Source organism: Balaenoptera acutorostrata, chromosome 4 (genome assembly GCF_949987535.1).
Source record: "Balaenoptera acutorostrata chromosome 4, mBalAcu1.1, whole genome shotgun sequence".
Classification (NCBI taxonomy): Eukaryota; Metazoa; Chordata; class Mammalia; order Artiodactyla; family Balaenopteridae; genus Balaenoptera; species Balaenoptera acutorostrata.
In genome coordinates this window covers 111926553-111947840 of record NC_080067.1, presented here as the reverse complement: position 1 = coordinate 111947840, position 21288 = coordinate 111926553, and the positions used below count along the sequence as shown (strand labels likewise).

General features: G+C 38.5%; 1 protein-coding gene across 4 annotated transcripts in view; it reads right to left on the bottom strand.

The window, feature by feature from the left end:
- The window catches only part of VGLL3 (vestigial like family member 3), a 47808-nt gene that overhangs the window by 21319 nt on the left and 5201 nt on the right, over positions 1–21288 (bottom strand). For 2 of the 4 annotated variants that reach the window (XM_007164094.2, XM_007164096.2), the window contains exons 2-3: positions 14024–14309; positions 4483–5016 (exon numbers count right to left, since the gene is read on the bottom strand). In XM_007164094.2, the coding sequence (XP_007164156.2) occupies positions 4483–5016; positions 14024–14309 (820 nt within the window). The remainder of the gene's footprint in view (positions 1–4482; positions 5017–14023; positions 14310–21288) is intronic. The other 2 variants (XM_007164095.2, XM_007164097.2) reach the window with 2 other exon arrangements.

Sequence of the window (21288 nt, the reverse complement as noted above, 5' to 3'; positions counted from 1 at the left end):
TGCACACTAATTACTAGGAGCAATGACCACTAAATATTGGGGTATATACTTCTAGGCACACACATACATATGTATGTGTGTCGATAGATAACAAGTATTCACATGGGACTATACATACTAGAGGTCAGCAAACTATAGCCCATAGACCAAATCAGGCCCACCATCTGTTTATACATAATCCATGAGCTAAGAATGGAAGAATGGATTTTATATTTTTAAATGGTTGAGAACGAAGGAATGAAAAAAGAAGAGTATCATTTCATGACATACAAAAAGCATGTAAAACTCAAATTTTAGTATCAATAGAAATTTTATTGGGACACTGCCAGCTCATTTATTGTTTTGTCTGTGATGGGCTTCTACACTACAAAAGCAGAGTTGAGAGGTGGCAACAGACAGTGTGACCCCCGCAAAGCATTAAATATTCCTATCAGGCCATTTACAGAAAAATTTTGCTGACCCTTGGATTATACCATACAAGATACTCTAAAACTTTCTTAGGTCACTAAACATTATATCATGTTCAACCTCCCAGACATCTTAATTTCATTAAATGGCTGCAAAATTAAAATGCACCTGAAAGTATTAAATCTTCCCCCTATTGATGAAAAGGGCATATTCTTTATCAAATTTCTCTCCAAATGGTTGGATTAATTTATTTACCTCCTAATGTGAAAATGACTTACATTTTGGTGGCCTAAGTACCTGGTCTTTGGGAAGTTTCATGCCTGTCTCACCTGAATGCAGGCTCTTTTCACAGTTGCTCAATAGTCACCTAACAAAGATATTGAGTTCTGAGCTGTTTTGGGCTGCACGGTCAGGTCAGCTTTGCACAGATTACATAGAGGGACTCATCTCTCATTCTTCTCAACAATCTTACCTTCCCTGCTTGGGCCTATTACACAGAAACTTCTTTTACAAGTAGTTAGAAAAGTGGAAGAGTAGCTGTCACTCTTTTGTTGTCCCTCTGTAGTGGATACTGTGGTGGGCTGTCAGGTCCCTCACTATTCTGTGTTGAGATATTCATTCTCCTGCTGTTGGCAGCTCATGACATTCAGTTGTTTCGCTTTGGGAATTGTTTTCAGCTGAACAAGGCTACCTTGCCTAATGTCATGACCTTTTTTCCAGGGGCAAATCCATCCAGTAACTGATCAGTGTGGGAATATAAAAGCCCATCCACCTTGACTTAAGGCAAGACAATTATAAAAGGCCATCCCAGATCTAGAGCTCCCTGTAGAATCCACTGAGGTTCAGTTGAACTTATTCATTGTGAGACTTCTCCTGTTCAATTCTTCTCTCATTGCACAAAGATGTTGCCCTGAGAACATTACTGCATAAATTTCCTACAACCAAAACTGCATCAGAGAGTCTGTTTCTTGGGGAAACCGACCTAAAACACTCCTAACTAACTCTTCCTAAAGGAAGAGAGATGTGATATTTGATAAGATGCCTGAGAATAGGAGAGGAAAATGAGTCCCTGTAGCTTAGCCCCTTCAACTCTCTCTTTTTGGGGCCACCCCCATGCAGGGAGGTGCATGCTCCTCCTGCTACCTTTGTAAGGTAAGTCATGCCTCAGACTATGCTTTTCTGAGGCAAATCTGACCAACCATCATCTCTTTTCACAGTAACGAGGCTCTAAACTGTTGTGACAAGGAAGATGTCTATGGGAATCTTCTCTGAAGACTAGATTTTCCCTAGGATTGGATCTCCCAAAATCTAAATTTAGCTGAGGATTCCAGGAAGTTAAATTATGGTAGTAAGCCTAATCTAAGATCTCCAGTTTGGCCTGATCAATAATTATGCTAATGATTTGATCTTTATCTGCTTGATTCCTTTGTCTTTGTTTGTTCAGTTGGGTTAAAACTATGGGACAGGAAAGAATGATGATCATCATCCTAAACCCACACTGACAAAGAGGAGCACTACATACATCCAAAAGGTAAACCTTCATTCCTCAATATTAACCATTTACAGTCTAATTTAACAGTTTTAATTAATAGTCTCTTTTACCTATATAAACAGGGAGATGCTACCCCAGCAACTCTTTAGATTGGGGCAGGTCTTAGTTCAAATCCACCTTGAGCATTTGTGATTTAGGAAGCAGTTTTCAAATAGGAAAACTGAGCTGTGTCCTTATCAGTAACAGAATCACAGAAGATCCATCTCAGATTTGGTTTAAGGATTAAAAGCAAAAATATATATAAAGTATCTCTGGCAATACCTTATATAGTGGGTATTCAATACATATTAATTCATAGCTCAGTAAGTATTAAGAACTATTATATAATATACCCATATGGGTGCTCTCTAGATTCTTCAGAGAGAACAAAAATCCCCTCTCTTCTACTTCCAAAAGGTAGGAGGATGACTTTTCATTCCGAAGAGATTATTTCAAGCCAAAATTCTGAACAATGAGTCAGTGAATCGGGGTCACACCAAAATTAACAAGTACAAAAGTAGGTAATAAGTGACAGAGAGAAACAGGGAGCAAAGGCAATCACATCCACCTTCCCCTTTATGTTATAAAATGCAAAGGTTAGATGCTATAGACTGAATGTTTGTGTCCCCGCAAAGTTCATGTTAGATCCTAAACCCCAATGTGATGGTATTAAGAGGTGAGGCCTTTGGGAGGCAATTAAGTCATGGGGTGGAGCCCTCATGAATGGGATTAGTGCCCTCATAAATGAGATCCCAGAGAACTCTCTTGTCCCTTCCACCAAGTGAGGACACACTGAAAAGACAGTATCTATGAAACAGGAAGCAGGCCCGCACCAGACATTGAATGTGTTGGCACATTGGTCTTGGATTTCCCAGGCTCCATAACTGTGAGAACTAAATGTTTGTTGTTTAGCCCACCCAGTGTATGGTATCCTGTTGAAGCAGCCCAAACTAAGAAGAGAATGTTCCATTTGCCTGCTAAGAGCATTGTTAACTCTGGCCACGCAGGTACCCGGAAAGTGAGAGCCTGCAGAGACTGGCTGCCAATGATGGCAGCTACCAAACTGGGGCTCTCATTAGATTTGACCCCAGGCACCAAACAACTCAAGAGTCGCCTTCATACTGTTAGTATGTGGCAAAGGAAGGAGGGAAGCCTGTGGTGGTTAGCCCCATCATATTCTCTTCTCGTAGAGAGGGAGAACCAAGTCCCCAGAGAGTTTAGAAAAGCAGCTTGAACCCAGAGGCTGAGTAGGAAGCTGAAATGGGTAAGGTTAGGCAATGACCAACACTGGAAAGCTCAGCAGAGAACCAGTTAACCAAGATAAGAATGTTTCACTTATGTCAGGGTGAACGCAACTTGATGCTCAGCATTTATTACTCTGGTGATTTCTCTGCTATGACCCAGCATTCAGATTAAAGGTCTTGCACACTAAGAATAAAACTAAGAAAAACTATGAAAAGAGTGAGTTTTCTCATCACAAGGAAAAAATAAAGAATTAAAATGTATAAAAAAGAAAAGAGTGAGTTTCCTTAAACTTCTGGGAAGAAAATTCTAATTTGTCGCAACGTGTTCCAGGAAAAGAACCTGGGATTGGAGGTGCAGGTGGCTGCCATTGGAACGTAGATTCTGGGGATATAATCACTGACCTGATTTGTCTTCTTAGCCTGTGATGCTTGTGATTTTGTGAACTCAGAACTATTAACACTACTAATATGAGTAATTTGGTCCAAAAATCAAGCTCAAACATTTAACACCATGACCTTCGGAACTAGTGAATTCCAGAGAGGAGCTGAATGCTCTGTGAAGAAATATTTCCCTTACCAATTTTTTTCTAAATCTGTTGAACATAGACGTTAGAGTAATCTCAAGTCTGATGCTTTAAAACAAGAGAGAGAGAGGGAGAGGAACAGAAAGGAAGGAGAATAAGGAGGAAGAGGAAGGACAGAAGGAAGGAAAGAAGGAAAGAAGGGAGGGAGGAGGAAAATAACAAAAGGCAAATGAAGGGAAAGGAAGGGAAGGGGAAGAAAGGGAAGAGAAATCCATTCCTTTAAAATACGTTCCATAATTCTTTTTAAAGACCATGATTATATTACATGGATTATATTCCAGAAAGCAGTTTGGTTTATAAATAATAAATAAGACCTGACAAAAAAGGGAGAAGGAAAAATTACTGAAACATTCTATTTCTGAATTCTGTTAGGCATTACACATCACTGGTAGAGAGCACAGAGACACGGGAGATTTAAAGAATGTGTTTAAATCTTTGTAAATATAAGGTGCCAGAGATTCCAGTTCAAAGAAACAGATTACTAGCTTAAGAAATGGGAGAAAAGTTCTGAGACCTCTCTCACGCAGTCATACCAGTTTCTGCAGGAATGCAGGAATTCTTGAAAAATGGTTAGTTCTATAAACATATGGGCACAGCGGAACTTTCCATGGAAGAGAAAAAAAGTTTTCCAGGTATTTAAAACATCCTCCATTTTTCTGTATTTATTTCATTAATTTTTCTTCTTTTATGGAAAGGAGGAAATTGCCGGGCTCACCTGTATCAAACCCCACACTTGGCACTAAGTCCACGGTTCCGTGAAAGGCTCCGGCCCACGCTGAGGTAGCAGTGGTGACTGTAGTCGGATCTGTTTTTGTGATGTCACACGGGGGAGCGGGAATCCTGGCCGCACGCACAGACGGCATCAGCAGGGGCCCGTAGGATGGATCCAGGGCAGAGCCAGCAGAAGGGTGGTGGTGATGGTGGTGGTGGTGGTGGTGGTGGCGGTGGTGCATGTGGGGGTGGTGATGCCGCATGTACATGTCATGCATGTGGCTGTAGGACGGGCTCACCTGAGATGCCAAAGGGTAGTGCCAGGACTCGGACACGGGAGGGGGAGGGGCGGGGCCAGTCTGATGCAGCCCATGTCCTGACCAGGGGCTGGGGTCAGCGGCAGTAAAGGTGCCAGGGGGTGCAGTAACCTGGAAGTCAGGATGAACTCCCCCCAAACAGGGTGCAGATGGGGGCTGGTAAGAGCTGGTCCAAAAGGAAGTCGGGAAACTACTCCGCTGGCTTGAGAGAGCTGAGCTGTCTGAGAAGACAGAAAAATACATTATTTACATAAGATTCAGTTCTGGGATAGACTTGCCTCTACTTGTCCAATATTTTACAAGCAGGCTAATTAGTATACACTCTTTTTCTCCCCACACAGAGGTGAATAGATACCAGGTAAGCCTCTGAGTTGCCATGCCAAGTCAGTGCTCAGGGGTCCAGGTGCTGAACGAGTCCCCTGCTTTGTTTGCTTAGCTTAGGCTGTCACAGTCTAGGCTGAGGTCGGCAAGTCTGGGACTGGAAAGCTTCATTTCCTCCTGCGTGTCTTGCTGCCATCAAGTCTGAGCAGAGGTCACAGGTATACAAGTCTCAGGTAAGAAAAGCTTATGCCACAGACATGATTCAGGTAGGTTGGAAACGATGATGTTTACCAGTTTCTTTTAAAGGAAAATAAAATTTTCACCCAAACTAACCATTTTAATGCTGAAAGTAACAGATGGAAGTAAGATCACAATGATGCTTGCCAACCCCCATTTTCCATCAAGAAGAGTATGTTCCAAGCTTATTTTTTCTGTACAGGTCTGGGAGTTTCTAAACTGAAAATAATAATAGTTCACATTTAGTGTCAGTGACCAAATGCCCAATACTAGGCCAGGAGCTTTGCATGGATTTGATCTCATTGGATCCTCACTCCAACCCTATGAGGTAGTTACTGTTATTATCCCCATTTTAGAGATGTGGAAACTGAGGCAGGGAAGAAGCTCAAGAGTCACAGCTGGCAAGTGGGAGACTGGGCTTTGAAGACAGGTAGCCTGCCTGGATGGCTGGCTCTCACCATACCTGTGCCACAGGACAGCACACTTGTAACTATAAGCTGAACATCTAGAATTTGGTGACGATTCTGCGGAAATCATGAGTGGAGGAGATTCAACTGGGGTAACGGATTTGAGGACATGTTTAGGGAAGGGGAAATGATATCAGAGAATAGCATTTGGAGATAAATAAGCAAGAGGGAGAACCGTCCTCGACTTTGCTTCAATTCAATTTCTCCACTCAATGGTCTTGACATATTTATATAGACGACCTACTATGTGTGAAACATAGGGCGACTAGGGATGACTGGACAGGTATCACCTTTAATCACAATCTGGCAGGGGACAGACAAGTAAATAGACATGAGCAATGTAACTTGGTTTGTGCTCTCATAAGGGGAAATACAGGGAGAGGGCACTAAAGCTGCCTAAGAAAATAATAGCCAAATAGAAAGGGTCAGGAGGGCTAGCCTTGCGAAGAGGTAGGGAAGAGTGTTTTAGGCCAGGGGTCACCCCGGGCCATGGGCCGGTAGTGGTCCGTGGCCTGTTCGGAACCAGGCCACACAGCAGGAGGTGAGCGGCGAGAGAGCCAACGAAGCTTCCTCTGTATTTACAGCTGCTGCCTATCATTCGCATTACCGCCTGAGCTCCGCCCCCTGTCAGCATTATGGTGAGTTGTATAATTATTTCATTATATATTACAATGTAATAATAATAGAAATAAAGTGCACAATAAATGTAATGCACTTGGATCATCCCGAAACCCTTCCCCCTACCCACCTCCTCTGTAGAAAAATTGTCTTCCACGAAACAGGTCCCAGGTGCCATGAAAGTTGGGGACTGCTGTTTTAGGCTAATGCAAAAGTATGTGAAAAAAAGGCCAAAAATTACACATACACACACAAATAGCATTTGATGGACAAGAAAGAGTTCAGTGGGCAGATGGTGGCAAACAGACTATGGTCTAAGAAAGACCCACATGGGTATGGTTTTATGAGCCACGCACTAAGTGTGGGCGCTGTCCTGAGGAGATCCAGTGAGCTTAAAAGGGTTTTAATCTAGGGAGCGTTACAGTCAGAACTGTGTTTAGAAAGCTCGATACCTCCAGTGAGAGCCGGGTGCCTCCAGTGCAGGGTAACTAAGCAAGCACTGGCCTGGGAGTCTGGGGGGCTCAGCCAGAAAGCTGACACCCAGCAATTACCCTGTGTCATTGTAGGACCCCAAATGATCTGTTGGCCTCTCTGTGGCTCAGTGTCTTCCAATCAAATATGAGGCATTTGAGCTCATTTAATTCCAAATATCTTCTGGCCCCATGCTTCTAACCATTCTGTGACATGTCCTATAGAGTATTTGTATCTATAGATAATGATAAGGTTGCTTAGTACATTAGTCATGCGAGTACAGTAAAATAGTATTTTTATACTGGGTTCCACACAAAAGAACCTTGCTAGATCCTTCCATGGAATGAAAGATATCCTAAGAAGTACTGTGAAATAAAAGTATTCAGAAGTCTGACATGTTCACGTTCTCACGTCATAAACTTCCACGACATAGTTTTCTTGCCTCAGGGAAAGCTTATATAACTTGACTCAACCCCTACATATGTAATTTGATGAACGTAATTACGATTATCACCGGGTTGTTCAAACATTTCCTTTCTCTAGCTTCCCTAAAGGCTGTGGCACTAGCACTGCGAGCTTTTCCTCTCTCTCCCCATCAGCCCTACAGCAGAGCTATCAGCCACCCCATCCGTAGACAGATAGCTATTCAGTGTCTCAATTCAAGTTTCCTCCCACCCCCTGCTCAGGATCTCCATGGATCTCAAAACCCTTGAGGAAATCTAAGCGATGATGTCTTCAAGAGGCAAAGGATGAAAGGACAAACTATTCTTCCAACCTTCCAATGGTCCTGGCAAACTTTTACTTGAATGGCTTAGTTTTGTCACAATCACAATCTATCAGAAAATAGCACTTAAAGTCACTTACTGGCATTGAGGCAAATATGTTCTATTTAAGAATGGTCTTCCTTTGACATATGAAACGTGGCTGCTAATGACAAGAAGGAAAATTGTGTAAGCTGTAGGAAGAAAATTCAATTTGCCTTAAATGATGGCCGTTCGTAGAATATTTCTATCATACCCACAGTAGAAAGCTGTTAACGTTTAAAGTTTAAAACTCATACAAAGAGTTTATAGAGGCTCCTTATGTTATACAGTGCAGCTTTGCCACCACCAATCTGCTCCTTTGTTCTCACAGATCCAATCTTTGGTGGCAAACCCTTCATTCTGCTCATAATTTGTATCTCTTGCGGGGCCAGAATCCCATTATAAAAACAGCTGAACTCAACCCACAGGTGTGTGCCAGAGACAGAGAGTTCTCTTTATTAATATCCCCCATTAAAATGTCAAAAGTACAGAGAGTATATGTCATTTCCCTGGATGCTTTCCTTTTGTTTCTTTCCATTTGTATGTCCACGGACCTAATTTTATTTTACAGATGCTTATGCATTTTGGATATGCGTGCAGAAATATGAATAATGAAAAAATTCCTTACCAAAAATATTATCCTACTTATGACATATTGTATTGTGATTAGTGAACACATTAGCATTGAAAGTAGAAATCTATTCTAAAAAATGCACCCCATAGAGGCTGAACAAAGCTTTAAAATGCCCCAGGGAAAAATCAAATTAGAAGCAACTTAATATTTTCCCAGTCGGTATGTCTCCTGAGATTAACATAAAGTTTGCAGAGATCTATGCAGCCCTTTTCAAAAATAATGTTGCAGTCTACAAGTAAATGAAACTATATTGAACAGAATATGTTTATGGACAAGTCTACATTTCAAAACCACTATCTGGTATCTTGATTGTTAAAAAAGAAATTCTTGATACAAAGAAACAGATGATATTCTTTGTTTCATGCCTGGGAATCAGTGTGCTTATTTCATATGTGTGTAAATTTTTTCATTACATGACTCTTTGCTTACAAGTATTTAATCACAGCCACATTTTTTGGATGAAAAAGCTTATGAAAAACTGCACACGCTATTTCCATGCAATATTACTTTTTAGCAATTCAGAACTATGCGATATTCACACTCTGTGGTGACTTTGGGCTCAATGATACTGGATATTTGGATGACATTAACACTGAGTCTAACATGTACAAAAAGTCTAAATATACTTTGGTTCAGTTTGCATTTGGGATTAAAGAATATTACACATGCATACACACCCTTATTTCTAAACAACAACAAAAAAAGAAAAAGAAAAAAAGAAATTGTCCCATACAACCCACCCAAAGCATACCCAGTAATCTCACTGGTATGGTTTTTAGCAGAAATATGTCTTAGAGACATAAAAGACTTTAACATGGAACATCAAGTGGTTCTTTCAATTTCACAGTAGCTGGGATACTTTTTACATTAAACTTCAATGTCTCTGAAAAACAACCTAAGGGCAAACATTTTATGCAAGAGAAAATTCAACATATAATTTTAAAAAATAAATATTTTGTTACCTAATTTTGAAAAAAAAATGAAAACTATATTAAAAGGAAAAATGGGACCATAAAATGTTGTAGAACCTCTAACTTAAGTCATCTTAAAAATCTCCAGAAAACATATTGTTAGAATAAATACTGATTGGAAACATCCATGTTAAAAGATAATATTTACCTTTTTATTAACCTCAGTGAAAAAAAAATGCTACTCCAGTCTCAACCTAGAGGGCCCTCGCTCTAATTTTAATTCTCTTCCTCTTGTTCTGCTTCCCATAAAAATAAATCATTGGGTCAGAGGTGAAATGATACGTGTTCCAGTGTTTTCTGTCACTCAGGCATTAAGCATTACCATTATATCAGAAGACTGCCCTCCAGGTATTTTGTTCTAGAGTTGCTCAAAAATGGGCCTTGTGACTCTAAAGTGAGAGTTTCAAGGGGTGCTGTCAGACACCCTACTCCTTGGAGGCAGGACAATGAGATAAACCAGGCCTCAATTTCCTCCGACGTGTTTGTTCTAAGCTTCCCAGCAGCGATTACTTCCAGTGCCTCTTAGAGATGCCGCCCAACTCTCTCCGTCCCTGTCTCAGTCGGCCCAGGAGATAGGCCCTCTCTCCCCTTCCTCCTCTTTGCTAAGTTTAATGCTCATTTTGAGAGGGCTTTCTTATGAGAATGTTGCTCCAAGAAGACAGATACAGATCAGTCATGCAGAAAACATTTACTTTGCAACTACAACAAGAAAAAGTATATCAAGTTTACCACTCAGCATAGTTTTTAAGCCAGTGACATATTTGTCTATGTCTCGACTTAACTACTCGCTTTCCCTACACACACACACACACACACACACACACACACACACACACACACTTTCTGTAATAACACTTAAGCACTGAGGTCAGTGAATAGACATATTTGAAGCCGATGCTTCTATTGGATGGGATAAGGAGACAGTCAGATTCATTAGGTTTTCTTAACTGAGAAGCCCTACTCAATCCATGAGGAGATATAATGGGAGAAGCGGTAGTCGTTGTGATGTCATGTCAAATAAAGTACAAATATTTCCTGTCAACTGTTTGCCTCAAAGCTGCAAAATGTCTAAAGAGGACTTTCCTAACTCCATCAAGATACAGACGCAACGTATGACCGCTGTTCCATCATTAGCTGACACTCTATCATTTGCCTAAAGATTTACTGTGGAAATACATTCTGCAACCAAACATAATTCAGTTTTAAATTCCTTTGAAGTACTGTAGCACTTGTGTAGCACTGTGAAAACCTCATGCCATAAATTAGACCCTTTAATTTAATACAGCTGGTCAGCAGCTCCTCCTAAAGTATTATTGCCATGGCCATCAACATTGTCAATAGCCTTGAGTACTTAGTATGTCCAAAACACTGTGTTTTTGCCAGGAATACAAACTTCCAGAAAACAGTATTTCTGAATAAAGATCCAAGGTTGGTTTTCTATGTGCCAAATGAGTGGAAACTTACTTAAGGAAGAGAGAAAAGGCATCTGACCTTCAGTCAGTGCCTTGCATCAAGCCCTATGCCAAATAATTCATATATATTATCAAAATATCTTTACAACAACCCTAGGAGATGGGTATTAATCAACACATATTATAGTTGAAGTTAATCTCAGAGAGACTTTGAGAATTAATCAAAGATAACATTGCAACCAGGCAGTAATAAGGTCCAAACTTGAACCCAAAACAAACATAATCCAACCAAAGACCGCATTATGCAAAGCTGTGTTGCTTTGGCAATTAATACAATATTTCCAGCAACTCTCTTAACTAGACATGGGAATCTCAATTTATTATACTTCTCTTTAACATATTCAATAGTTGCTAAGTCCTTAATTACATTTTGTGGATTTCATATGAATCTTATCCAACTTATGTATACTTAACTAAAAACACTAATTCACAACTAGAAACAACTATGGCAAAGTTTTATTCATGAGTAGAAAGTAAATAATACATTTCAAATCATAGAACTTCACAGAAAAAAAGATTTCAACAACCACTTAATTCAACCTCCTTATTTTATAAATAAGAAAACTGTACCCAAAGATTGCATACAACTTATTACTAATAAATTCTCTATTAAGGATTTTTTTTTGTTTTCTAATCCTGGGTACATGGTATGAACTTGGTTCATCTAATTTAATCACTTGATCATTCAATTCATATTCCATATTTTTCACATAGAAATGCATTATCCTGAGTACTGGGGAAAACAATGTGAGTTAACTAGATAGGATATATATAGTCTCAGTGGAAGAGGAAGAGATGGAAATTGAAGAGCATGCTGTGTTTGCCTGGGCTACTCTGATAAAGTAACATACAAAGCTCTAAAAATTCTGGTCTCTACTTACACCTCTTCTTTTCATTCCATTCACACTAGTATTTCGGCTTCTCATTGAACACTCAAGTTCAATTCTTCCTCAGGGCCTTTGCACTGGCTGTTCCCTCTGCCTTAAATAATTTCTCCCTAGATATTTGTGTGATAAGAAGTGCTCTTATTTCCTTCGGGTCTGTGCTCAAATGTAAGTCTTAGAGAGACCATCTGTTATCACCTTAAGTAAAATAATACCTTGCATCTCATTATATATATATTGCCTGTCTCTTTCACTAGAAAGCTCCATTGAGTGTAGAAGCTTAGACTCTCCTCTCCATTGCTATATTCCCACTACCTAGAACATAGTAGGACCTTAATAAATATTCGCTGCATAGTTAAAAAAAAATATTCGCTGCATAAGTCAATGAATGCAACAGGAGATAGATTTGAAGGCCAGATTTAAGATAATGCCAAGAAAATTCTAATAATACTTATTAAAACATTACCATTATCCACACTTTCTATACTGAAATTTGACAGCCTTCCAAAGATCCTCTCCATTCAGTCATGCAGATTATGGGAAAAACACTGATATGTAAAGTTTTTGCATTTACACAACACCTCACTTAAAACTATTATGGTTATGCTACTTTAGACAATCACTCTTACATCTAGCTATAATTTGGGGATTTCGCTCCTATATTCCAAGTTAAATGATCACTGGGTTGCATATGCTAGTATACTAAAAGAATTAGGCGTTGCATTTATTACTCTCCTGGGACTGATTGTCGTGATAGGATTTATTATTGATATATCAAACTATTTATTAAAGCCAGTTAATTCACTGAAGTTTTCCTATTTTCACCCTCCACAAGCTATTAAAAGTATTCACAATGCGCTATCAAATAGGACATTGTTGGTTCTATTAGCATCTTGGGATTTCAAGGACTAAGTTCTCAGTTCTTGTGGGAAGTCCATAATTACTAATCAAATAAGCAGTATGCTTCCCAATTCACCTCTACCAAGGTCTAGGTCACTTGAACATGGATTCCACCTTCCTCTTTAAAGTCACTGTGTATGTCAATGTTGTTCATATTTATTATCAGAAAGGAGAAAAGAAGGGGGGGATGGTGAAAACAGAGAAGGGGAGGGGAGGAGAGAAAAGGGAAGGAAAGGCAGGCAGACAAGAAAGAACCATTCTTCTGATGCTGAGAGGGGACCGACCACTCATCACCTCTCACCTGCCCCCTACCACAGGTGATCTACCACAGGTGACCTATCACTGGTGGCCAGCCTCTCCTCACCATAGGATCACATGGGGCACTTACTACAGTGATTCCCAGAGCCTCCCTCTGGAGCCTCTGTCTGATTTGAAGGTCCCAATAAGGGGGCTGCAATCCGTGATTTTTAGCAGCACTAGATCAACAATTATCAAACTTGAGCCTGCACCTGAATCCCTGGCAGGGCTGGTTAAAACACAAGGTACTCTACCTCTGAGTTTCTGATTCAGTATGTCTGGGGCCCGGCCCACAAATTTGCATTTCTAACAACTCCCATGTGATGCACATGTTCCTGGTCCTGGAAACCACACTTTGAGAACCATTTTACTAGATTCTTCTTAGAACCAGGTGAGTTCAGAAGAAACATTCATCACATATTTCTCTAAAACTACCATTGGAATGATGGATTGTTTTTTTCTAATGTTGTAATTATCTCAATTAAGTTGTCATCCGATCATTTTCTGTGAGTCAGAAATCAGATTCAAACACACCTCTCTGTGACCTCTATATAGAGGGAAATAAAGGAGAGGAAGCCCAATCTACTGCTTTGCTTTACTGAGTTCAAAAAAAATAGCCTAAACCAGGGAGATACAGTCAATAACATCTGGGTTGTACACTACAAAGAGTTAACATCACAACAAAGCAGGACAGAGAAAGCCATCAAGAGAACACAAAAGGCTTTCAAAGTATGTATTCCTGGGTCAGACTCAGACCTCTGCTATGTCATCACGTAGCACCTAGTGGAATGAGCAAGAGCTAATTTTTAAACACTGATCCAGGCACGCCTATTATTTAGAGATCCAAATTGGGCCATCGGGGCTTAAGGAATGGTGCTTCGCAGCTCAATCCTGCCACTATAAACTCAGGCCAGTTGCATCACTACTTTCCATGAGGAATTTAAGGGGTGTGACTGCATCCTTTCCAACCCTGCATTCCACATGTGACAAAACTGATCCAGCTGTTTGTCTGAAAGAAATTCCTTGCTGTCCTTAAAAATTAAAAAGCGAGTGGATATCCGTCCTCCAGGGGCAAGTCTCCAGCTGGAACCTGGTACAGACGGTTGCGAAACAGAGCCAGTGCCCTGGAGAACATCTGCTTTGGAATTCTTACCTCGCCATAAGGGGGTTAGCCCCATCTTGCTTTTTGAAATGGCAGATTCTGGATGAAGGGTGCTGGCTTGGCCCAAAGCTCTTGAGAAGTGTTCATCCACTACTGACCCAATGTCTCCCTGGAAATAAGTGAAAAGGACACAGCGAGAGTTAAGGTACTCCATCTCGGCAGGCTGGTCTCTCTCCTCCTCCTCCTCCTCCTCATCCTCCTCCTCCTCCTCCTCTTGTTTGCTGGGAAGGGTGACTTCCAGAGAGTCCTGCATCTTGCTGTATACCGCTAACTTCTTCTGGGATGGAATAAACAAAACACAGTATCAAAGACAGTTTGTAAAAAAGCATTAACTAGTTAACTTTTCACTAAAAAAAAAAAAAAAATCTAAATATTAACATATGTTCACAAACTGATTCTTCTTCATTTGTTTTACTCCATCTTCCCCCTCCCCAAACCAGCCTTCTGCTTCCCACCCTGAAAAAAAAGACTTTGTTATTTCAAATTTGGCGAAAACAAAAATGTCCATTATCCAATGGTATATTCTCAGACTGTGAAAGGCAGGCTTGTTTTTTTCTTAATTTAGATATACCAAAAGGAGAATGACTTAAAAAAAAAAAAAAGAAAGTGACAGATCTCTTCCATTTTTGTTCCCTTTTCTATTTTAAAGATTTAATGTACAGCAACATTATAGTTCAGGACGGGGAGGAATGGAGATGGTAGGCCTAACTGTCTGGGGGAGGGGTGGAGAAGAGAAGAGTTTTCATAAATGAAATACACTAAAATAAAAACAGGAATGTAGCATCTTATAAAAGGATTTGGCAGATGTGCTGAACTCATTTCTCAAAAATCAAACTAAAATGACAAAATAAGTCTGTGTGAAGATCCATTTTGCATGGAACATATTTTTCAGATGTTCCACTTACCACCATTATCATAAAAGGGAAAAAAAAGGTATTATGATGACTTGCTGAAAATAATACAAGATACTAGCAATGGCTAGGATGGCTTTCAAATCAAAATGAAAAAGGTTTGGTAATTTTAAAATATTTTCAAAACAAAATCGTAGCTCTAGTAATAGTTTATATTATATCTGATACTCTTATATTTATTGCCCCATTTAATCTTTACGATTCTATAATGTGGTTATTATTACTCTCCATATTTTAAATATGAAGAAGTGAGGCACAGAGAAGTGAAGTAACTTGCCAAAGGTCACAGAGCTTATAAGTGATGGACCCAGAATGCATAATAAAAATACACAGATGTACATATGTGTGTACATGTATGTGTCAGAGGAGGGCAGGGGAGGGATATCTAGTGCGGAAAAAAAAAATCACCAAAATGTTATGTTTTGTGTTCTTTTTCTGGGTGGTAAGCTTGTAGTTGGTTGTTATTTTCTTATTCCTACTTTTCAATATTTCCAAATATTTTTCGTAGAGCACATATCATTTTATATAATCAACAACTTTAGTGCAAATTATATATAAGAAAATAATGCTAAAAAATTATAAAACTCATTATCTTAATGACAAAATGAGCATCCAATCATCTGTATACCTACAAAACCTGACCCTTTGTCATACCATTTTTCTTATTTCAGAAAAAACTGCATGTTGGAAAGTGAATGTCAGTAGAAAAAAATAAATCATTCTAGAATATTCAATAAGCACATAGTTTGGCAAGTGTTATCAAAACACATAACCAAGACTCAATGTTTCTAGTGGTAATTACCAGCCCCAAAATCTGTAGCCCCAAATTATAAATGCCTCATTCAAAAAACTGAACCCCAGCAATGAATATGTTGTTCTTTCGTGAGGTAGGGTCTGAAATGTTCAGGCACATTACAAGCTGCTGCTTATTATTTAGGGCTGTTATATATACACACTCACTATATGTATCTCCCTTTTTATTTGACATCTGTGTCAGTATGGTTATCATTTCTTGATGAATAGATGATTCATTCCCTGTGAGTGAATATGCGTTGCTGATGAATAGGTGATTGTAATGACTGAGTGGTTATAAAATTCTTTCAATCTGTTCTGCACAGATTTGAACACGGTTATGTTTAACTTCAATAGTAAAAAACACCGTAGTAATATAGGTTATGTATAAAATGAAAAGATTGAACTAACTGACCTCTACAGTTACTCCTGGCTTTAAATTCCATTATAAAGTTACATGAATATTACTATTTATTAGTCAAATCACAGTACTGCTTCGCCGGGCACATGTGCATTTACCGAAGTTATACCATTTTAAGCAAATGCACACACTCTGCCAAATATTCAGGCATATTAGAAAGAAGCAATGTTTTTATTTGGGAAAAAAATTAAAACTGATCTACAGAGTGGCTTCACTGCCTTAAGTGTTCAGTATTATCTATTAAACCGATTTCTTTTTTCCCATTAACGTCCAGTGCAGCATCAGTTTGTGAGAGTCAGGCTTTGCATCTACTTGTTTAATTTGTTTAATTTTAACGCTTATTCCTTAAATGAAAGAGCCTTGGCTATGTTAATTATCCAAAGAAAGACAATTTTTTATTTTATCCCAATTAGCAATTGATTCTTAGATAAAATAAAATTAAAGTTATATATATGTGAAAGATTTGAGAACTGCAAATCAAATGCAAATATAGCCTCCATTAGTATGCAAATGTAGCATAGCATTATGATCAATAATGGTATCAATAAAATTTCTTAATTTTTACATTGATGGCAGTTGAATTTAAACTATAGATTTTCAGTCTATTTAAGATTACACAATTTTCGAAATGCTATATAATTTTATGTTACTCTTTTTTAACCAACTGCTGAGTGGTTGGATACAAATAAGTTATACATTTTTCACTATGAAATGGGGAAAAATTAAGCAAAATCTTCCATTGTATCAAAATACATTTTATGAGTCTATTTTCTAAATGTCAATTCTGTCAATGGATGCATTGATTCCCTATAATCTTTATATTTCCTATATATGTAATATATATCTATATATACACATATGCATTTATATAAGTATATGTTGAAATATTCCTTTCAAATAGCCATGGTACTATAAAAATATCTATATTGACTACTCTATTTAAATACATTTTGGGAGGATGATTATAAAATATACTTTTTTTTCCTCTCTCCCAGCTCTTCGAGGCAGGTCTTCTACTAGTTAAATAAACTTGCTGGAGACCATCAAAAAATAAAAAATAAAAATGGAGCCTATGATATAGCTACCAATGGGCAGGATATAAAGCATATTTATCACCCCCCTCTTGCATTTTGCATCAATTTTCACAAATTTTAGTGTACCCATTTAAATATTTACGTTTACAACACACAGGAGCATTTATGATCACACCATCAACATCACTGGTTAAAATAAGAATTCTAAAGCATCCAAACAGCCTGATAGCTTTCTAAAATGGCAACACTTAATTTACATACATTTTTTAAACATCAGGTGTGAGCATGAAGAAAACGGGAACACACAATTTAAACAGCAATTGATCCATATGCTAACATTCACACTATCCTAATCTTCTTCCCCAATGACTCTTAAGCCTCAACTGCCTTCTGTTATCTGTGCTTTTGTGACTGTAAATCAATCCTTCGCTTTTTTTAAAAAAAACTCAGTATGTTATTTATGTACACTGTTGCCATATTCTGTATTTACTTGGTGTTTGCTCCTTGGAATGAAACTTCCCTAGTGTTATCTTCATTGTTGAAAGTAATATATAAAATTTAAAACTTGAAAATAAATCTCAACTCATCAGAACCTAGATTTCCTGAATCAATGCTGAAAGGCAATGTGGTTCATACTTTTCTCAAAATGCACTATCACACCCTAAAAATAGCCCAATCTGTCAGAAGTCTTCATGTTTTTCTTACTAGACACTTACGAATTATTAACAAAAATAAGTCATCAGAAGGAATTTCAAAGACTACAATTTGGTTTATTGAATGCACCTTAACTGGCTCATTTTCCTTTGCAGAGTAATGACAAATTTCCTTCAGGTAAAAGAACCCTAGAGTTAGATGAAACAGTGACCGAGTTAACAGGCACAGAGTTAAAATTAACTCAGAAAGACTTGAAAGTAGCAGTGTGAAGGAGTCCGCCTAGGCAGTGCGGACCATGCCCAAACACCTCACAGCCTGCCATCAGGCACAACAGAAACAAACTCGCACAGGAATGTGCCGGGGAAAGGATTTGTCTGACAAGAGAAAGACTTCCATGTCAGGAGCCAAATACCACTAACTTCCCAAGGCTTAAGCCTACAAAATGCCAAATGATTACTGTGCATATGTGGAAACTTTTTTTCTAAGGAAACAAAAGTATTTTAATGAATCATTGGATATTTGGAAACAACTATTTTTTTTTTTTTAATTTCTACTGGCTATCTTCTCTAAATGCAATGGTTCTTTCATCCTGAGATACATGGTTAGAGCCTGTAAGAAAGGACCACTAGCCCATAGTCAATGTTTCAAAACTATAAAGCCCATAAAGCAGTGTGTTGCTCTTTGATCCTATTTTTCTGAATTTACTTGAATAACAGATTTTTAAATCTATCCCAGAGAGACTTGAAGTTTTGGTCCTTGGCCTATTTGGAGGAGGAGGAATCAGGTTGAGGGAAGGTGGGTCAGGATAAGGAAGATAGTTCACAGACCTTTGATATTTTATTTCACTAACTGTCACACATACACAAATATTTTGTCCAAATAATTATTCTCAATGTGTATATGCAAAAACTGATTTACTTGGCCAGATCATCTAACTAGTAAATGGCAAGGATGGGATTAGAACCTATTTCTGTCTGACAACAAAGCATCTGCCAAGAAAACAGACTAAAGAAAATGAATCTCTATATAATATTTAGTTTAACTGTATAAACAAATAGAAGCCCACAGTCAGCGTGGCATCTTATGCTAACTAAAGAAAGTCTAAAGTTATTTATAACACTTAAAAACTAGGGATGTAAACATATCAAAGATATGGCTATTAAATAATGCAGTGCTCTTCAAAATATATGTATATCTAGATGAACTTGCCCTTCTATATCTAGAAATGTGTTGTCCCCTTGGCAAGTCAGATACAAAATACAATTTTTCTGGAAATCCTATTTTGGAAATGTGAGTGGAGCCAGTTTACTAGACACACTCAGACCTCGAGATTGTGTGTTTGTTTGCTTTTTTTATTTTTCTTAACAGTAGGAGGAGCAAACCAAAAATACTATTAGCTATTTTTGAGCACACCTGCCACTCAATGATTCTGGTCATTATCAAAAAAAATCAAACCCATCCCCTCAAAGGATGAAATTTTTCCAGTTTTGAGGATGTTAAAAAAAATGTGCCACAGGCTGAAAATTTCAAAATTTGCATTCCCAAAATGTTTTAAGCAATGATCGCATCATGAGGGTATGTGTTCTCTCTCAAACTGACTGCTTTGAATGAAACAACAGTTTCTGATGTATAAATTTCTGGTATGTTTACACAATCCTATTACTAGATTTAGGGTATGATTTCACTTTTTAAAATTTATCTGTTAGTCATCGAATTGCCAGTTAATTCTTATTTTGTGTCAGTCATTGTGCAAAGGCTCGGAGCCACAAAAATGAAAGTCATAGCAGTTGAGAGAGGGTTGTAAGGAAAATGGTAAAGAAAGAGAACCTCCAGGTTTATCCACATGGCTAATTGTCTAATTTCTCCAAGTAGCTAATATTCAAAAATTTAAAAATGAGAAAAGTAAGAGGGTAACACTAGGTGAATTACTAATTGCTTTTGTTGCTTCTAAAGAAGCCCAGATGGAAAGGGAACACAGCAGAAAGAGAACTGGAATGGTTAAGGGGATTTGACCAAAACTAGTCCATGAATCTGGGTAAGGCACCGAAACCTTTGGCCCTCAGCTTCCTCTTCTGAAGATGAGGAATTTTGACTTCATTATCTCAGAGGTCTCGTCCAACTCCGTAGGCTAATAAGCAACATGCTGGAGCTCTAGACAAACTCACACTTAATTTTGTTTCTTACGTTGGCTGCCTTTTCTGATTTTGCAGGACACTGGTCAAAAAAACCCTACAGATCACTGAAGACTAATTCATTTGCAGACATAGGTCATCTAGCCCAATTCCTAGGAATTAGTTTGTGTACTTCCTTTAGCTATCTTCACAGTAACCAGAAAGGAGGCATCCTTCAAATATCCCCACCCCATTCCCCAAGGACAAGTGTTTTCGCACACTAAAACAACATAGTTTTAAGAGGAAAGGACACCTGTTCGGTTTAGGCCCTTCTTCCTTTCTTTTCTTTCCTTTTTTTTTTTTCTCTACTGAAGTATGAGACAAATGAAAAATAGTTCCGTTATCCCAGTTCAGACCATACTTGTAAATTACTGAAATAAATCTGGTATCCACTGAAATATCTATAAATATGGCATTCATGACTTGCTTCGAGCAACAGACGTTTGGGTCTAATGGTTCAAGACACTATTAGGGTCTTCCTAAATGAATAGTTAAAGCAGAAAACCAGCTGCTGCAAGAGGTGCTTTTTAAAAGAGTCAGTGCAAAGTTTTGACCAAAATTATTTCCTCCACTATCTCTGCCAGAGTCTGAAATTCAAGTATTGGAGAGTTTTTGTTTGTTGAATGAAAATGTTTTTCTAGAGACAATACCTTAAATTGTTATGTATTACTAGATGTATCAGTTTTGAGATTTCTTTTTAAAGCCAGTTGGAAATAGGGCCGATGGGAATGGGATTCAAGTTAAGTGGCCGGGTTTTAGAATGGCAGTCACTTAACTCTCGAGTTCGCTTTAGAATCTGCCTTAGGCATCTTGCGCATAATATTTTTAGTTTTATTGACAATCCCCTTTGCACAGAAAAACACAAGGCAGAAATGTACACACTGCCCAACCGGGTCAACACAGCATCTCTTCTGTAGTTGTCCAAGGAAGCACCGTGCAGGATCGTTCTACCCACTGATCCCCCTCATTTCCGCTGTTATGGGTCATGTCCCCGTCATCTCCAACTCTGTGAGATGTGAGACTTTACCAAGCGCTAAGTGAAGTAGGACTTCCTTGCGTTGAATGAAAATATCCTTCACTTAAATTTCCACAGAGTGCTGCCTTGTCCCGGCATTTGGTTTTTCTGGTGAATGTAGCCTCACTGCACATGATTTTATGGATTTCAAGCCTGCCCTTACTATCCGTATTGTAATCTCCATTCTGGTTGACTGCCAGAGACAACAGTTCAGTTTAGTTATTTCAAAGTTTAATTTTCCTTCTAGCTTTGAATTTT